The sequence below is a fragment of the Gracilinanus agilis genome, chromosome 1 (assembly GCF_016433145.1).
Source record: "Gracilinanus agilis isolate LMUSP501 chromosome 1, AgileGrace, whole genome shotgun sequence".
In the NCBI taxonomy this organism is placed as follows: Eukaryota; Metazoa; Chordata; class Mammalia; order Didelphimorphia; family Didelphidae; genus Gracilinanus; species Gracilinanus agilis.
In genome coordinates this window covers 151,385,733-151,402,769 of record NC_058130.1, presented here as the reverse complement: position 1 = coordinate 151,402,769, position 17,037 = coordinate 151,385,733, and the positions used below count along the sequence as shown (strand labels likewise).

Genomic DNA, 17,037 nt, shown 5'->3' with positions numbered 1-17,037 from the left:
AAGATTCATTGTCCTCTGATGTGATTGATTTAACTTTTCTTGTGCAGCAGCTCCCAAATTTTAATCTCTTTGTGGGCTAGATTAGTATTAACCAAAATAGCCAAAGAAATGACTGTAACCTTACGAAGCAATGTGGATAAAGGATAAATGTTCATTTCCTCCCAAGTCCTATGTAAACCCTGGCATGAATCATAGATTCTATGAGTTGGAAAGTACCTCAGAAGTCATCTAATACAACTCAATCTCTAAGTACATATCCCTTCTACAATATCCCCAGTTATTGATTGTCCATCTTCCATAAAAAGACCTCTACAGATAGGGAAGTCACTTCCCCTAAAGGCCATATTCAAAGTACTTCTAATCATTATGAGGTGTTGTTTTTTACCCCTTAGGTCTTGCTGAGATTTACCTCTCTTTCACTTATCCTTATTGGTCCTAGTTCTGCCCACTAGGGCTAAAAAAAAAAAAATATGCTTCACCTATCTGAAAACTGTATCATTCCTTCCTTCTCCCACCAGTCTTCTCTTCTCCAGGTTTAATATCCTCAAATGTCTTGACATGATCTATAAATACCGAGTTACTGGAGTGGTTCTCTTTTTTTCTGTTCTCTACAGGTTTAGAATATAGTTCAGTATAGTTTCTCCTCCACAGCTACTTCTGGCTGATGAGTGTAGACAGCCACCATTCAGTCTTCTTTTATATATTGATTTTGTAACATTTTCTTTTCATAACCAACCTAGATAGCAAAATACTGTCCAAAAAGGCTCTTTTATAATAATTACTTTAAAATAAATCTGAACCCAAATTGGAAAATATATTTTAGAATTATAGAAAAATTTTTTCTCACTGCCTTTTCCTTAATAAAGTAAATAAACTTGTACATATGATAATGTTTTCACTCAGAAGCATTTCGTACTGCCAAAGCTGAAGCTGGTCCCCAGAGTTTGAATGTCCAGGTATATTCATCACTGCCTGAAATTCCTCAAGATCAAAATGCTGCAGAATCCTGGGAAACTTTAGAAGCGGTATGTTAAGAAGCATTCCCCCTTTTTATTTACCATAATTCTGACAATAAAATAATACTCTTTTTCTTCTTTTTTAGGATTTGATTGGACTCAACCAACTAATTACTGATTTCTCTCTGTTAGTGAATGTGAGTATAACAATCCATTTCTTTAACCTCAGGGTTAGTAGGATGACATGTATTATATTGAAACTCTGGGAGCTGGGAGTTCGCACTATTGATTGACAGGTGGAGACCGTTGGAACCTAGAATGTTCCCAGAGGCCATAAGGACAGGGGAGAAAGTGGTTGGCCAGGGGGGTATAAATACCCTGGCAGCCCTGGCTTTTGGTTCCTTTCACTTCCCTTGGACCTGAGATCTGTGGATCCTGGTCTTTTCGGGATTGGTGAATTGCTTGGCTCAACCTTGCAAGAACCTCCTGTCTTGTACCTGAATAACATTGCCAACCTGTACCCAGACCATCAATCTTCTTATTCTACTGTCCCCTAGATATTTAGGAATTCAAATCATCTGTAGTTATCTAGGTATCCCAGGGCCCGGGAGGGATCCGGGAAGTGGGCAGGAGAAGAAGAAGAGGGTGGGAAAGGGGTGGATCCTGAAGGCTATATAGGCATAACATCTAGCAATAAGAAGAAGCTGAAAGACATCAAACAGCAGCTTGCTTTCTCTGGTTTGGCTGTGGCCAGGCTGAGCCAGAGGAGCTAACTAACCAGAATCAATTACCTGCCTACAGCTCTGAGGGTTTATTATTATCAATTAGTTAGGGTTTCCCAATTCCTCTATCCATTTCCCAATACTCCATCTTTGCTGAAATATAGATAAACTATTCAAGTACCTTCCTGGAGTGGTTGTTTCATAACTTCTCTGGGAAGGGAGTCACGCAGTCAGATAAACCATTTCCAAGGCTAATAGAGCCCAATATCCATCATTAATCAACCCCAGGCGGGACCTGAAGGGATACCATCCATTGACCTGAAGGATCCTGCCTGGGCACTGTTATAAAGGAGGGAGGTGTTACATCATCTAGCTAGGTGGCAAGCTTCAGTTGATCTTGCACTAGTCACCTATCTGAACTATCACTGCTGTTACAGTTAGCAGTGGTGGTACCCAGTTTACCCTCTCCCTCTCTAACAGCCCATTTATTTTATAACACATGGGAGTCTTTCATCTCTAGGCCTTTGATATTAACCAGACCTACATGGAAGAATACAAATTTGGAAACTTTGTTGATATTCTATAGAAAAGGGATGTTTAGCCTGAAGACAAATTTGCCTTAGAGCAGGAAGATTGGAAAGATGATCTTTGTCTTCAGATATTATCTTATGATCTACATAACCATGATAAACTCATGGGTCTTTCCCACCAATTAAAAAAAAATTTTCTTTTGTTTAACTGGGGAAAACTAAAACCAATAAGTAAACATCATAGGGAAATAGATTTGGGTTTCAAAATAAAAAAGGACTTCTTAATATTTGTTATCCAAACATGTAATAGACTGACCTAGAATATTGCAAGGTATCTATCAGGAGATCTTCCAGCAGAGCTGAATCACCACTTGTTAGAAGCTTAAGTGACCTACTAAAGGTTATGTAACTATTTAGTGACTGAGATGAGATTTGAAAGTGGGACTCCTGATTCATAGTATGGGTTCTTGCCATGAAAATGTATTAAACCTAGCATTCTTCCTGTATTCCTTCAGCAGGGGGTATAAGAGATGGCAAACCTTTCTAGAAAAGAATTATTTTGGTACAGCCAAAATGGACAGACAGGGAAAGATACAGTAAATTTTAAGGGTGCTTGAAGGTACTGGGGTAGAGGGAAGGAGTGTCCAATTTGAATTTTTCAACAGAGAGTTAGTGAATAGTAACAGATGGCATATAGTACTGGTAGTTGAGTTTTCTGGAAGGTACACTAAGGTCAGTGATTATATAGAAAGAGCTAGACTTTGTTCTCCATGGAAAATGGTAGCTAATTTTTTTTTTCTTAAGAGACAGACTAATGTAGCATGGGTGTTTGTTGGTTTATCATTTCAAGTATAAATGATAAGAAGTTTAGGTACAGAGTCTGAAAAAGTTTGGGAAAATGGTACAATAGAGAGATGTGAGAGCCAGACCTCTTGCTCTCCGGAGATCCTAGAGGCAAAAAGTCCCTTGTTTCAGTGGCTGCTTCCTTTATCTCCTCACTGACCAACTGTCGTTTTACAACCTTCCTGGTCTCTGGTAACAGAATCTTCAGCTCTGGCTCACTGCTCACTGAACCTGTCAGTTCTCTGATCCACTGAGAAACCACCCTGCTCTCTCCCCTCTTAAGCTAGACAGAGGGAGATTAAGAAGATCCCTTAAACATTCTAAGTGTGAATGTGAAATATTATTGCCAGCAGATTCAGAAGCCCTGGATGAGGGTGTCATGTTGTTGGTGCTTTAGGGAGCCAAGGATATATTCATTTTGTCTGAGCTTTCTTTCCTAGACGGGAACCCACAGACAGTCCTTCTATCAGGGAGGTTCTGAAAAAAAAAAAAAAGGAAGAAATCTGAACCTCAGTCAGAAAGGACATATTGGGCAAACTAGTGCCACTGAAAACAAATAAAATAGGTATCAGCAAGGGTTGTGCAGTGTGAACTTTTATGGTGGGAAGATTTCCCCATCATCAGAAAACTGACTAAGATCAGGAATAATGTGAGTATAATTGTCCTCCAGGGGTTCTTTCTTCCTCAGAAGAAAATGTGTGTATTTTGCCATTTTGTAAGCTGGAACAATTTATAATTCTATAAGTAAAGGCACAAGCTTTGTCCCACAGCAAAAGATGAGAAAGGTACCTTACTTCTGTTGTTTTTAAAATGATGAGGGCCGAGATTAAAAGGGAGAATGGTATTTTAATAAAAGCCATTGCTGATAAAATAAATCGACCACGCACCTGTAAGAAACCTATTCAAACCTCGCCTCAGCCATTTTACCTTTCCTATCTCCGTGCGCCCAGGTAGCTAAAAAGAGCACCCCTCTCTTACATCATCACACTTCCTGTCTGCCATGAGGAATCATGAGAAATATAGTTCCAAGGTCCCCCACAGGTCCACAGAAGTTTGTCAAACACTATATTGATACATATATTGAGGCTCAATCCTTCCAAATAGAACCCCAGGTGATTTTAACTAACACATTACCCCCCTGTGATCCTTTGGGAGACAAGTATCCCCAATGGATCATGAAAACATAATCAAATTAAAGTTTACAATAATTCAGAGATAAAAGGGAAATAAAAGGGAGAAAGAACAAAACCAATGTTCAGTGCATTGACAATAAGCCATTCAGGGGCAGTCCCCTTTTTCTGGCATAAAGTGTCCATTCAAAATAAATGCATTCAACTCATTCAACTCCCCATAGTTCAAATCAACTGCACCCCAAAGTTCAAATTTGGTCTTCATGGTCCAGTGAAGGGTCTTTAGGCATCTTTTGGTGCCTCCACCAAACAGGTTCATCGTCTGGATTCTGGGGAGATGGTACAATCCTTATCCTGAAATTACTCTCAAAGAATTTAAACTTTACACTTCTCTTCATTATGGAGATGGAGGACAATGAGTTTGGAACATTGCACACACATGCTGTCAGAGTTGGTCGACATGTTGATTTGATTTGCTGAATGCTTTTTTTGGTCCTCTTTCTTTTCTTGCAGTTATAGAAGGGTGAGGTATATGTTTATAAATAAAGATTATATTAAACATGAAAAGTTGAAATATTTTCCTTTTTAAATAAAAGTCTCACTAGGTCACATCAAATCAGAGTTACTTTGTAAAATGAACAACCTCTAATTCTAATAGTATATGTTGGCTGACCTGGGATATAATGAAGTCTGGCTAATATATCCCTTGCACAGGTCCTTATAAGGGACTTGTACTATAAAACTGTTTTCTTAGGAGAAAAATAGCCTAGGTATACAGCAGTTGCTTAGAGAGAAGGAATATTCAGATTGAAGAACCCCAATAGAGTCGTTTTTCTGCTTTAGCAGCGAATTGTTATTGAGGAGTAGGGTTAAAAAAGGATAAGTGCCACCTCAAGCTGCTCAGAGACATTCTGGACTGCCAGGGTAAATTTAGATAAGTCTGTGAAGATCCTATGATCTGGAAGAAGCTTTGAATGAAGCTTCAGTGGCAGCTAGCAAAAGTTACCTAGAATGTTAGTCAGTGAGAACCTACAGCAGAAACATTAAGGGATCTGTTGGTTGTGTCTGAGGTATATAATCTCTGGACCTGTGCTCTTTAAGGAGTTGATAAAGTTAGCAGAAGCCTTCAACTCTTTCATAGAATATGTGAAAATGTTTTCTTTCTTTTTGGATCTCTAGGTAGAGATGAGAACAAAGGTGGGAGTTTTTTAGATTAAACCTAATCACATTCCTTTACAGGGTCAGGATGAGGCATTTTCTGGAGATGGAGACTTATCCCCATGTGATATCAGGTGTAGATCCCTACAGCATAAGTAGTATTTTAACTTTTGAAATTTATATCAGTTATATGTTGTCATGTCATTTTTGTATTCTCCCTCAGAATTAGATTACCCTTTTAGCAAATATCTCACTCCAAGAATTTTGTAAATTCATCATTTTCTAGCATTGGCAAATGTGGCAAATTATATCCAACAAATCATGCACAATTTTCCTCAAAAAATAACATATGTTTATTGAACACATGAGATTAAAACAGGCTTTTGTCATGGGGGGAGTGAATATTAGTTCACAGTTAAATATGACAATGTTTCAGATTTTTTTTTGCTTTGAAAGTTTACCTCTAATTAAAAGTACTAATAAAACATTCACACAAAGAAAGCATACAGGTAGAAAAACCATAGAAAGGGCTTCAATTCCAGGGTATTGCTAGAGTTTGGGCCAAACTTCTAAGGGACCTAGAATCTTTTAGCTTCAGAAGGAGAGGAAGCTCCATCTCATGTTTTGTATGTATGTCACAGGTATGTAAGCACAATTAAGGATTGAAGGTAGGCAAGAATAAGCAGGTGGATAATAGTGTTTAACACAGAAGACAAAACTAGACTAAACTAAAGTTTAACCTAATAACTAAAAAGAGCACCTTAAGATACAAAAGAGGCAATTGGTTTCATAAAACAGTGCAGCTGCAGGAATGATTGTCCAGCTTGTTTTTTAAATAGATGTCCTGGTATGGGTCATTAAAAGCCAATACATGGCTCCCCAAAGTAGGATTTTTGTACTTGCTTATGATTGTAACAGTTATAACTGCTCTAACATTTAATCATTTACAGCCCTAGTTTTGTTTTATGATTTTCTGAGATATCTCCAGTTATTTCCAAGGTGTTCTATAAAATACTTAAAATTAATTCAGTATATTTATGTTTTAAGGTAACTATAATTCATTCAACAAGTATTCATAAGGAACATATGCAAAGCCAAGGCACTGTGCTCTCTCCATATATCCAGTTTTTGGGGAAAAGTTAATTTATATTTCCCTGAACCTTTGAGATAACAATAATTAGTAGTAATCTTGTAAAGATCTTAAGTGGGGAAGGAGACATGGAATTGCCTTTTTTGTTGAAAATTCCCTTCACTGCTTTCCTAAAGTCGAGTAGCTTCGGCTTCATGATTGACCAGACATTTGTGAGTGAATAGTAAAGGACCTTTACTATAAGATGTTTTAGAAGTGGACTTGAAAGTGTGGAATCACTGGCCCAGGACCTTACTCTCAAAAGGATTTGAAAGGGGAAGACTTCAATCAGAGGATTAGCATCTGGGAAAGATAAAACTAGTATTATAAAAGATGGTGCATAGGACATCACCAAGCTATAATCAGACACCAAATAGGGAAGAATAACTCTGAATGGAAGCAGGGTCAGTAAGTAAAGATTTATGGACTGTGAAAGGAATGGTGGCTTTTTTAAGAAGTTGAACTTGAGTTTTCCCATATGGAAAATTGATCATGCACCTCTAGCTATGTCATCAGAGAGATCTAGGTAGAAATGTAGATTGCAAGATTAAAGAAATATGAAGATGGAGGAGTAACTAGGGCAGCAGCTCACTGTTTCACCACAAAAATCCTCTCCAACCAAGAATAAAATATCACCACAAAACGAATACAGAAGTGAAAGAACCAACAGAGACAGAGGGAAACAACCTTCAAAAAAAAAAGAAAAACCCAAAAGGTAGGCAGAAACTGGGGAACTGGGGAACTGAGGTGAGAGGGGAGGGGAGCAGGGGGCATAGCAACAAGTGAAGAGGAAGCCAAGAGCAAAACCCCACCACCCCACAAATCTGCTCTCACAGGTTCCGAACTTAAACCTAAGCCAAGTCATACCCTGAGGATCCTGCTGGGCAAGAAGAGGTCCAAGCCAGCTAATACCCCTTGAAATTGTAAACCTGTGGAGAAGTCCAGAGTCCCAGCCCAAGGCAATCTGGACTGAAGGGGGCCAATCCACAGGAATCCCAGTCTGGGTTTGGGGTGAGGACACAATTCTCAGGGAAAGCCTCCCCAGGATCTTTTTGCCCAAAATAAGGGTGGAGCTCCAGAACAGGGCTATCAAGAGTGTGCCTGGTTGAATCAAGAAGACCTTAACCCTAAGCCTGGGGCTAGAATCTGATTAGCACCTGACCTGATCAAGTTCAGACTGAGATCAAAAGCTGACACCCAAGCTTGAGGAAAGTTTTTAAGCTTTCATCATCTCAAGCTCTCAGCCCTCAGACCATCTGGTAAATTAGTAACAACCCAGAAAATAAGCTGAGAATAACATCAAGGAAGGACTGAAGTTTAAGAGGGTACCCCAACTTCCCAGGAAACAGACTCTACCTATAATTAGATAGGAAAAATGAGCAATCAAAAAAGCACCTAACTCAAAGACTTTTTATAGAGACAAAGAATAAGATGCAGACATAGAAAGGGACAGCAGAAGCAAAGGAAACACACCCAAAGTCCAAAAGAAAAATATGGATTGGACACAGATTCTGGAAGAGTTCAAAAAAGACTTCAAAACCCAATTATTAGAGGTACAGAAAAAGTGGAGAAGAGAAATGAAAGTGACACAAGAAGAAATGGACCAAAAAAGGAGAACCAAAAACTGACAGAGGAAAACCAGATCTTAAAAATCAGAATTGATTATCTAGAAACCAGTGATTTCATGAGAAATTAAGAAACAATAAAGCAGAATCAAAGGAATGAAAAAAAAGAAAGAAAACAGAAAAACATGAAATATCTTACTGAAAAAAACCACAGACCTAGAAAATAGATCTAGGAGAGACAATATGAGAATTATTGAATTACCTGAAGGCCATGATGAAGAAAAAACCTTGGATATCATATTACAAGATATTATCAAAGATAACTGCCCAGAGATCCTTGAACAAGAAAATGAAATTGAAAGAATTCACAGATCACCTCCAGAAAGAAATCTTCAGTTGACAACTTTCAGGAATTTGTAATAACCAAATTCAAGAGCTACTAAGCCAAGGAGAAAGTACTTCAAACAGCCAGAAAGAAAGTATTTAAGTGCTATGGAGCTACAATCAGGTTCACTCAGGACATAGAGGCTTCTACATTAAAAGATCAGAAGGCATGGAATATGATATTTGGGAAGGCAAAAGATTTGGATTTACAACCTAGAGTCACCCATCCAGCAAAACTGAGTATACTCTCTCAGGGGGAAAAAATGGTCATCCCATAAGATAGAAGATTTCCAAGCATTCCTGAGGAATAAGCCAGACCTAAACAAAAAAATTTGAAGACCAAATACAAGACACAAGAGAAGGCCAGAAAGGTAAATAAGAAAGAGAAAATTTAAGGGACTCTTTAAGGTAATAATGTCTATATGTCTACATGGAAAGAGGATTTCTATAATTCTCAAAAATTACTCTCAGTAGTGGAGAAGATAGAAAGAATTTACTCAGAAAGAGGGTGGAAAAATATGCTCATTAGGATAATATGATGTATGTGATGTATATGTAAAAGTGATGATATGGAATGATGTGTATGTATGATATGATATGTATGCATATAAATGGCATGTAAAAAATCAATCAAGGGCTGAAAGAGAGAGGGTTACACTGAGAGAAAAGGGAAGGGAAAGAAAGAATTTGGTAAATTATATAATATAAAGAGGTTAAAAAATCAGTGGAGAGAGGGGAGGATAAGGATGGTGACAGGCAATGCTTAAACTTTACTCTCTTTGTAATTAGCGCAGAGGGAAAAATGAATATACTCGGTGTGGCATAGAATTCTATCTTACACTAGAATGAAGTAGAAGGGAAAGAAGACAAGGGAAGTGGGGGAGAGGGGTAATTGAAGGGAGGGAGAACAGGAGAGGTAACAAAAAGCAAAATACTGGTGAGGAGGAATAGAGTGAAAGGAAATAGAGCAGGATCCAAAGAGAATAATACAATGGAGGACAATAGACAGTAATTATAATGCTTAATGTAAATGGGATGAACTCACCCATTACATGGAAGTGAATAGCAGAGTGGATTGAAAAACAGAATCCTGCTAGATGTTGTTTACAAGAAACAATTTGAGGCAAGATGACACACACAGATTCAAGGTAAAAGACTGGAACAGAATACATTAGGCATCTTCTAAAGTAATAAAAGCAGGGGTAGCAATCATGATACCAAAAAAAGCCAAAGTAGAAATTGATCTGATTAAAAGAGACAAGTAAGGAAATTATATTTTGTGAAAAGGTACTATTGTAAGCAATAAAGTAATATCATTATTAAACACTTATGTACCAAATGGCATCTAAATTTCTAAAAGAAAAATTGGAAGGAGCTCAAGGAGGAAATAGATAGTAAGATTATACTAGTCGGGGATCTTAACCTTCCCCTTTCAGAACTAGACAAATCGAACCAAAAAATAAGAAAGAAGTAAAGGAATTAAATGAAATGCTAGAAAAATTAGTTAAATACATATCTGGAGAAAATGAACAAGGATAAAAAGGAATATAGTTTCTTCTCAGCAGTACAGGATACATATACAAAGATTAACCAATGTACTAAGGCATAGAAATATTGCAAACAAATGCAGAAAAACAATAAGTCCAACTTTTTCATATCATAATGTGATAAAAATTATAATTAACAGGAGTCCATGGAAAGGCAAATTTAAAATTAATTGGAAACTAAATAATCTAATTCTCCAAAACAGGTCAGTCAAAGAAGAAATCATAGAAACAATTACAGACTTCATTAAAGAGAATGACAATGAGGATACATCATACCAAAACCTATGGGATTATGCCAAAGCAGTACTAAGGGGAAAATTTATATAGCTGAGTGCCTATGCCAAGAAACTTGAGAAGGGTGGAAATTAATGAATTGGACTTGCAACTTAAAAAATAAGAGAATGAACAAATCAAAAATCCCTAGATAAAAACTAAACTGGAAATCCTAAAAATTAAGGGAGAAATTAATCAAATTGAAAGTAAAAGAACTACTGAACTAATAAATAAGACTAGGAGCTGGCACTTTGAAAAAACAAAATTGATAAAGTACTGGTTAACCTAATAAAAATACAGGTGATATGATGGTATAGTTTAAAAACCCCAGAAAATCAACTAAAAGGCTAGTGGAAATAATTGACAACTTTAGTAAAGTTGCAGAGTATAAAATAAACCCACATAAATCATCAGCATTTCTATATATTTCCAACAAAACTCAGCAACAGGAGTTAGAAAGAGAAACTCCATTTAAAATCACTCTAGACAACATAAAATATTTAGGGATCTATCTGCCAAGACAAACACAGGAATTATATGAACACAATTACACAACATGTTTTACACAGAACTAAAAAACAATTGGAAAAACATTAATTGCTCCTGCATAGGATGAGCTAATATAATAAAAATGACAATCCTACTCAAATTAATCTACTTACTCAGTGCCATACTTATCAAACTACCAAAAAACTTTTTTTTATAGAATTAGAAAAAATTATAACAAAATTCACCTGGCAGAACAAAAGATCAAGAATTATCAAGTGAAATAATGAAAAAAAATTAAGGATGGGGGCCTAATAGTACCAGATCTCAAACTGTACTATTGTTACAAAAAGAATTTTATTTAGTTTCATTAAGAGCAGGTTTTAGGTCAGAAAAAGGTTTTGTGACTTTTATACTGTCCCCTTTAAGAGAGAGAACAGAGATAGCTGGCTATTGCATAAAAGCCCAGGAAAGAAAGAATTCTGGACTTCATGTTCTCTGGTAGACAAAGGAAACAGGAGTGGCTGGTTTGAGCTCTGACTCTGACAGTGACAGTTGGAGTTACAGAAGATAATTAAGGAGGTTGAAGAAAAAAACTTCCGATTTGTGATCAAAAGTCTAGTGACTGGAGATTTTTTCCTCAGCACTCTGGGGTAAGAGGTCTAGCTTTGAGGTCTACTCTTGACAGGAACTTGGGGGGGAGCCAGAGAGCTGACTGTGGAAACTGTTGTAGCTAGGGGGATCTTTGGAGTTGAGGGAAAGAGAGGTGGTGCATTCAGTTTCTGTACAAAGAGAAACTGATATTTTGAGTTTCATAAATTGTTGTAAGAATGATAGAGATTCAATCTTATCTTGGAATAATAGAAATTTTCTTCTTTAATCAGTAAGTATAGTTAAGTCAGGTCTGCTCTACAGTCAAGAAGAAACTCCGTGAGAAGTTAGATTTGGGAGGTTTATTTAGGTGTTAGAAAATAAGATTAATAAATTTCATATGCTATCCCTAACTCCTAGTTTCTATCCTCCTCGCTTTCCCTATCCCAACCAGATATAAAGTTGGATTAAACTGCCTCCATCTGTCCATCTACCACCTGAAATTCAGTTTAACTTTGACAGCTTTAGCTGGTTATTAGCTGATTATAATAACTGGCCATTACCAATTTGTTATTAATATTCAATACTAGTCCAGGTTAATTATACTTAAAAACAGCCGGGCATTACCAACCAGCTATTAATAGCACCATTCAGATCAATAATAATTATAACACTGTAAAGCAGTAGTCATCAAAATGATATGATACTGACTAAGAGACAGAAAGGTGGATCACTGGAATAGACTAGGGGTAAATGACCTCAGCAAGCTAGTGTTCAATAAACCCAAAGACCCCAGCTTTGGGGACAAGAACTCACTATTTGGCAAAAACTGCTGGAAATATTAGAAAACAGTATGGGGAAAATTAGATTTAGATCAACATCTCACACCCCTATACTAAGATAAATTCAAAATGGGTAAAGGACTTTAAATATAAAGAGTGAAATCATAAATTAGGTGAACATAGAATTGTATACCTGTCAGATCTGTGGGAAAGGAAGCAATTTAAGACCAAGCAAGAGATAGAGAATATTGCAAAATGTAAAATGAGTAGCTTTGATCATATCAAATTAAAAAGGTTTTGTACAAACAAAACTAATGCAACCAAAATTAGAAGGAAAGCAACAAACTGGGAGAATAATTTTATATCAAAACTCTGTCAAAGTTTTAATTTCCCAAACATATAAGGAACTAAGTCAGATTTACAAAAAATCAAGCCATTCCCCAATCAACAAATAGTCAAGGGACATGAATAGACAGTTTTCACATGAAGGAATCAAAACTTTCAATAAGCACATGAAAAAGTATTCCAAATCCCTCCTGATTAGAGAAATGCAAATTAAAACAACTCTGAGGTACCACCTCACACACCTACAAGACTCACCAATATGGCAGCAAAGGAAAGTGATAAATGTTGGAAGGAATGCGGCAAAATTAGGACACTAATACACTGCTGGTGGAGTTGTGAATTGGTCCAACCATTCTGGAGGGCAATTTGGGATTATGCCCAAAGGGCTTTAAAAGAACGCCTGCCCTTTGATCCAGCCATACCACTGCTGGGTTTGTACCCCAAAGAGATAGGGAAAAGACTTGTCCAAAAATATTTATAGCTATGCTCTTTGTGGTGGCAAAAAAATTGGAAAATGAGGGGGTGTCCGTTAGTTGGGGAATGGCTGAATGAATTGTGGTGTTTTATGGTGATGGAATACTATTGTGCTGAAAATAATGATGAACTGGAGGAATTCCATGTGAACTGGAACGATCTCCATGAATTGATGCAGAGTGAAAGGAGCTGAACCAGGAGAACATTATACACAATGACTGATACACTGTGGCACAAGTGAACATAATGGACTTCTCTACTAGCAACAATGCAAGGATCCAGGACAACCCAGAAGAACTTAGGAGAAAGAACTGTAAGGAATTAAATTTAGGCCTTTGACTAAAATATGAGAATTCTAAAGTAATATTGTGGTTGCCAATTAAAAAATATTATAGCTCAAGTCAAATGACTTTTAGTAGCTTTTATTTACAAAGAGGTAGAAAGAGTGAAAGTAGAGAAATGTAAGAAGAAAGTAGAGAAAATGTCTAGCCTCTTAAATTAAATGTTGCTCCAGTGTCTGACTCAGCCTGGCAGGACTCGTTAACCCTCAGTCCAAGGACCCAGTGATGTCTTATACAAAGGTTCCAGCAACTCAGCCTCCTCCAGGAGAAGGAGGCCTCTCCGGAACTAATCTCTCCAGAAGCCAGGGAGGGAAGGCCAGCTACTCACTTACCCAAGACAAAGTCCAAAGGGGAAGATCTAGGAGCAGTCCTTCAAGAAACAGTCCAAGTGCCCAGGTCTCAAGTTGAAGTCGAGATCCAAGTCCAAAGCTATCTCCAAAAGGCAACTCACCAGCTGAAGCTCCAAGCCGAAGACCTCATGGACAGGAAGTTCAGGACTTTTTGTAGTCCTTTTTCCATGTCCCTTCCTGTCCCTTCCTCCACTTTACAGGAACCATTTGAAGTCTTTAAATTTGCCTAGCACTGCCCAAGGGCAGGACCATGGCCTCTGGAGTTGTCACCCACTTTTAGTAAGTGATTTGGGAATTCCTTTACTTAGTGTTAAGTAGGGGTGTTTAAGTTTTTGGTTGATTAATTTAAAAGTTGCTGATTGATAGACAAAGAAAGTTTGATTCATTCTGTACAGAAGGCTATCCATATCCAGAGAAAGAACTGTGAAACCAGAAATGGTTCAGAAAAATATATGCTCGATCACATAGTGTGATAGGGATATGATTAGGGTTTTGATGTTAAAGAATCACTCTACTGCAAATATGAATAACATAGAAATATGTTTTGAACAATGATACATGTGTAACCCAGTGGAACTGCTTGTAGGCTTTGGGATTGGGGAAGGAATAACTGGGGGAGGGGAATCATGAATCATGTAACCTTGGGAAAATATTCTAAATAAACATTTAAAAATTTAAAAATATATATTAAAGAAATACCAGGAAAGGGTTAAGTAGCACATTGTCTGAAGAGGAAACATAACATAACAAAAAACAACATAACACATGACTGCTATGGGAAAGAATCACCTGTGAAATTTCAGTCCTTTTTTTTCCATGATGGAATGGCAGTTGGGAACATAATTGCGTTCTCTGGTTACAGCATCAATGTAAGATGCTATTCACATAAGGTATTAAAACAGTATTTAAGACAGACCTAAGGTTGAATTATTTACAAAGTTTAAATCAATTGGCTCCAAAGAGATATTCTTTCCTGGTTAGTTTTAACAGCACAATTCCTATTGTGCCGGGTAGTTACTAGCTTCTTTTAACTGTTAAATTTCATTAAATTAACATTGACTTGTCAGTTTGCTATTTTTTCTCTTTTCTCCAAATTCAAAATATTTTAATTTATTTTCTGATGTATTAAACTATTATCTAAGGCCACTAAGTTCATTCATTGCATTCTATTGCAGGTTAGAAGGGGAAATGCCTTTTGTGGGAATTAAAATAAGCATATCACATTCAGAAAGATCAGAAGTACCAATTTGTATTCTTGACTCAGTGGCATTTTAATTGTAATGTAACCTGTCCCTGTTTTAAACCTAGTCTTCACAAAAAAGGAATTGCTTTTTGCTGCAAACACAACATGCCACCTAGATACTTGTTTGGCTTGGAATTCTGTTCATTTATTCAGATAATAGCACATTAATTAATAAAAAAACAATTTAATATGAGATTATTTGGCTATAAAGGTACTACCCTTTTATTACTTAGTAGTTAAAGTTCCCTTTAAAAAAAAGTAAATTCGTACTTTTCAGTATGCTTTATCAGATGCGCCTAATGAACTACCATTAAGACTGCATGGCTACAGTACATGAGGGCCCTGATTACAGGAATTAAAATAGTGTGTATTGGCTTACTGCTGGTTCCCAGCAGGAAAGCTCCCTCATAATTCCTTTGCATCTAGTCTCAGCAGGAGAAGATTGACAGCATTGAAGACCATGTCAACAGTGCTGCTGTGAATGTTGAAGAGGGAACCAAAAACTTGGGGAAGGTAAGGCTCTGCTCCTGCTGACAAATCAATGGTCCTCTGCCTCCCAGGAATCTTCAGTATTAACCCCATTGATCTGCCCTCTTTAATGTTGAGGGAACCAGCAATTAAGGAAATAAGGAAGAAATGGCACATAGGTAGTAAAAGAAATCAATGGTTGTTGTAATATTCTACCCCAAGAGTCATTCTGTCAGGAAGGATTATTTTTTTTTTTTGCAAAAAGAGATTTAAACAGAAACCTTCTGATGTTATATGGCTCAGTGGAGTTTTCAAAAGGGGGAAGGGCCCCAGGTAGTTTGCAGGGTCCAAGGAAAGGCAAAATGAAGCAACTCGCCAGATGCCATATATCCCTGGGACCACCTGTGCCCACCCCCAGGTGGCTTTGAATCTCAGGTTCACAACCCATAGTAATTTTTTTGTGATACAGAGTCTCTAGTCTAGAGGCATTTAATGGCTGTTGCCATTCATTTAAATAAACTCATCAGTTAAATAGTGAATTAATTGTTCTGTAAGTCAGCTGGAGGCAACTTAAATGATCCACTTTTTCTTATCCATCTGAGTCTCTGAGTCTTGAACAGTTGTAGGACCTCGTCTTCTTATCTGTGAAATATTCCACTTTTTTTATAAGTATAATTCTGAGAGCTAACTATATACGAAGAGTTAAAGAGGCAGTGCCAGCAGTAATGAAAGGAAAATGTGCCTCACCACAAGCAAATATCCTCATTCCATTTCTAAATTGAATTTTTTTCTCTCATTTTTTTGTAGGCTGCAAAATACAAGCTGGCAGCTCTGCCTGTGACAGGTGCAATCATTGGAGGAGTAGTAGGGGGTCCACTTGGCCTCTTTGCAGGCTTCAAGGCAGGAATTGCAGCTGCAGTTGGTGGTGGGTTGTTGGGCTTCACAGGTGGAAAATTGATACAAAGAAAGAAACAGGAAATGATTGCGATCACTTCCAGCTGTCCAGATCTTCCTAGGCAAAGTGACAAAAAATCCAGCTGAAACCAGATCTGTTTCATTAGGATACCAATAGCTGTGTTGATGATGTCCTCTGCCAACAATAATGGACACACAGTCAGCTCATGGAAGACAAGTTTACTGATATAGGGAATGTAGATGATCACATGGAACGGAACTAGGATCAGAAGAAATATTTCATCATTTGCCCAGGGCATTAATTGAGATGTTAGTGTTTCAGGAGCCCAGATGAGTTGTGTACCACCTTTCAGATGAAGTTCAAAGACTGCCAAGTTGCAGATTTTCTATCTGACTGTGATAGATGAACTTATGACCTTAACAAGGACTAGGATCATATGCCAATGCACTTGTTGATGTTTTCCTCAAGGTAGAGAAAAAAATGGATATTAGAGAAATGCTTTCCTCATTTACTCTGACTCAAAGACCTTAAGAATTGGCAAGTTTATAGGAAATTATTTCAACCTAGAGAAAGAAAATGAAGATTGCTCCACAAGTTTTTCTCATCAGGGAACAGGAATTTAGCTTCTGCTTGGAGGCACAATTGAGATTTCATCATGTTCGGCATGTGTCTCAGTAGATGAGACTGCTACAATCTGGCACAGTCCCAGATTGGTGAAGTGAATGAAACCCAGCACAGCCCAGTCCTGCCCTACCCAGAACAGTAAAAACAATGCAAAGACTATCGATACTCTTCATATCCTGT

General features: G+C 37.4%; 1 protein-coding gene across 1 annotated transcript in view; it reads left to right on the top strand.

Annotated features, from left to right (window-relative positions):
• Positions 1-16,565, top strand: part of STX17 (syntaxin 17) — a 77,219-nt gene extending 60,654 nt beyond the window's left edge. Inside the window, exons 4-7 of the mRNA XM_044658312.1 lie at positions 904-1,025; positions 1,103-1,153; positions 15,276-15,362; positions 16,125-16,565. Of these exons, the coding sequence (XP_044514247.1) occupies positions 904-1,025; positions 1,103-1,153; positions 15,276-15,362; positions 16,125-16,358 (494 nt within the window). The 3' untranslated portion in view covers positions 16,359-16,565. The remainder of the gene's footprint in view (positions 1-903; positions 1,026-1,102; positions 1,154-15,275; positions 15,363-16,124) is intronic.
• Positions 16,566-17,037: the final 472 nt, after the last annotated feature.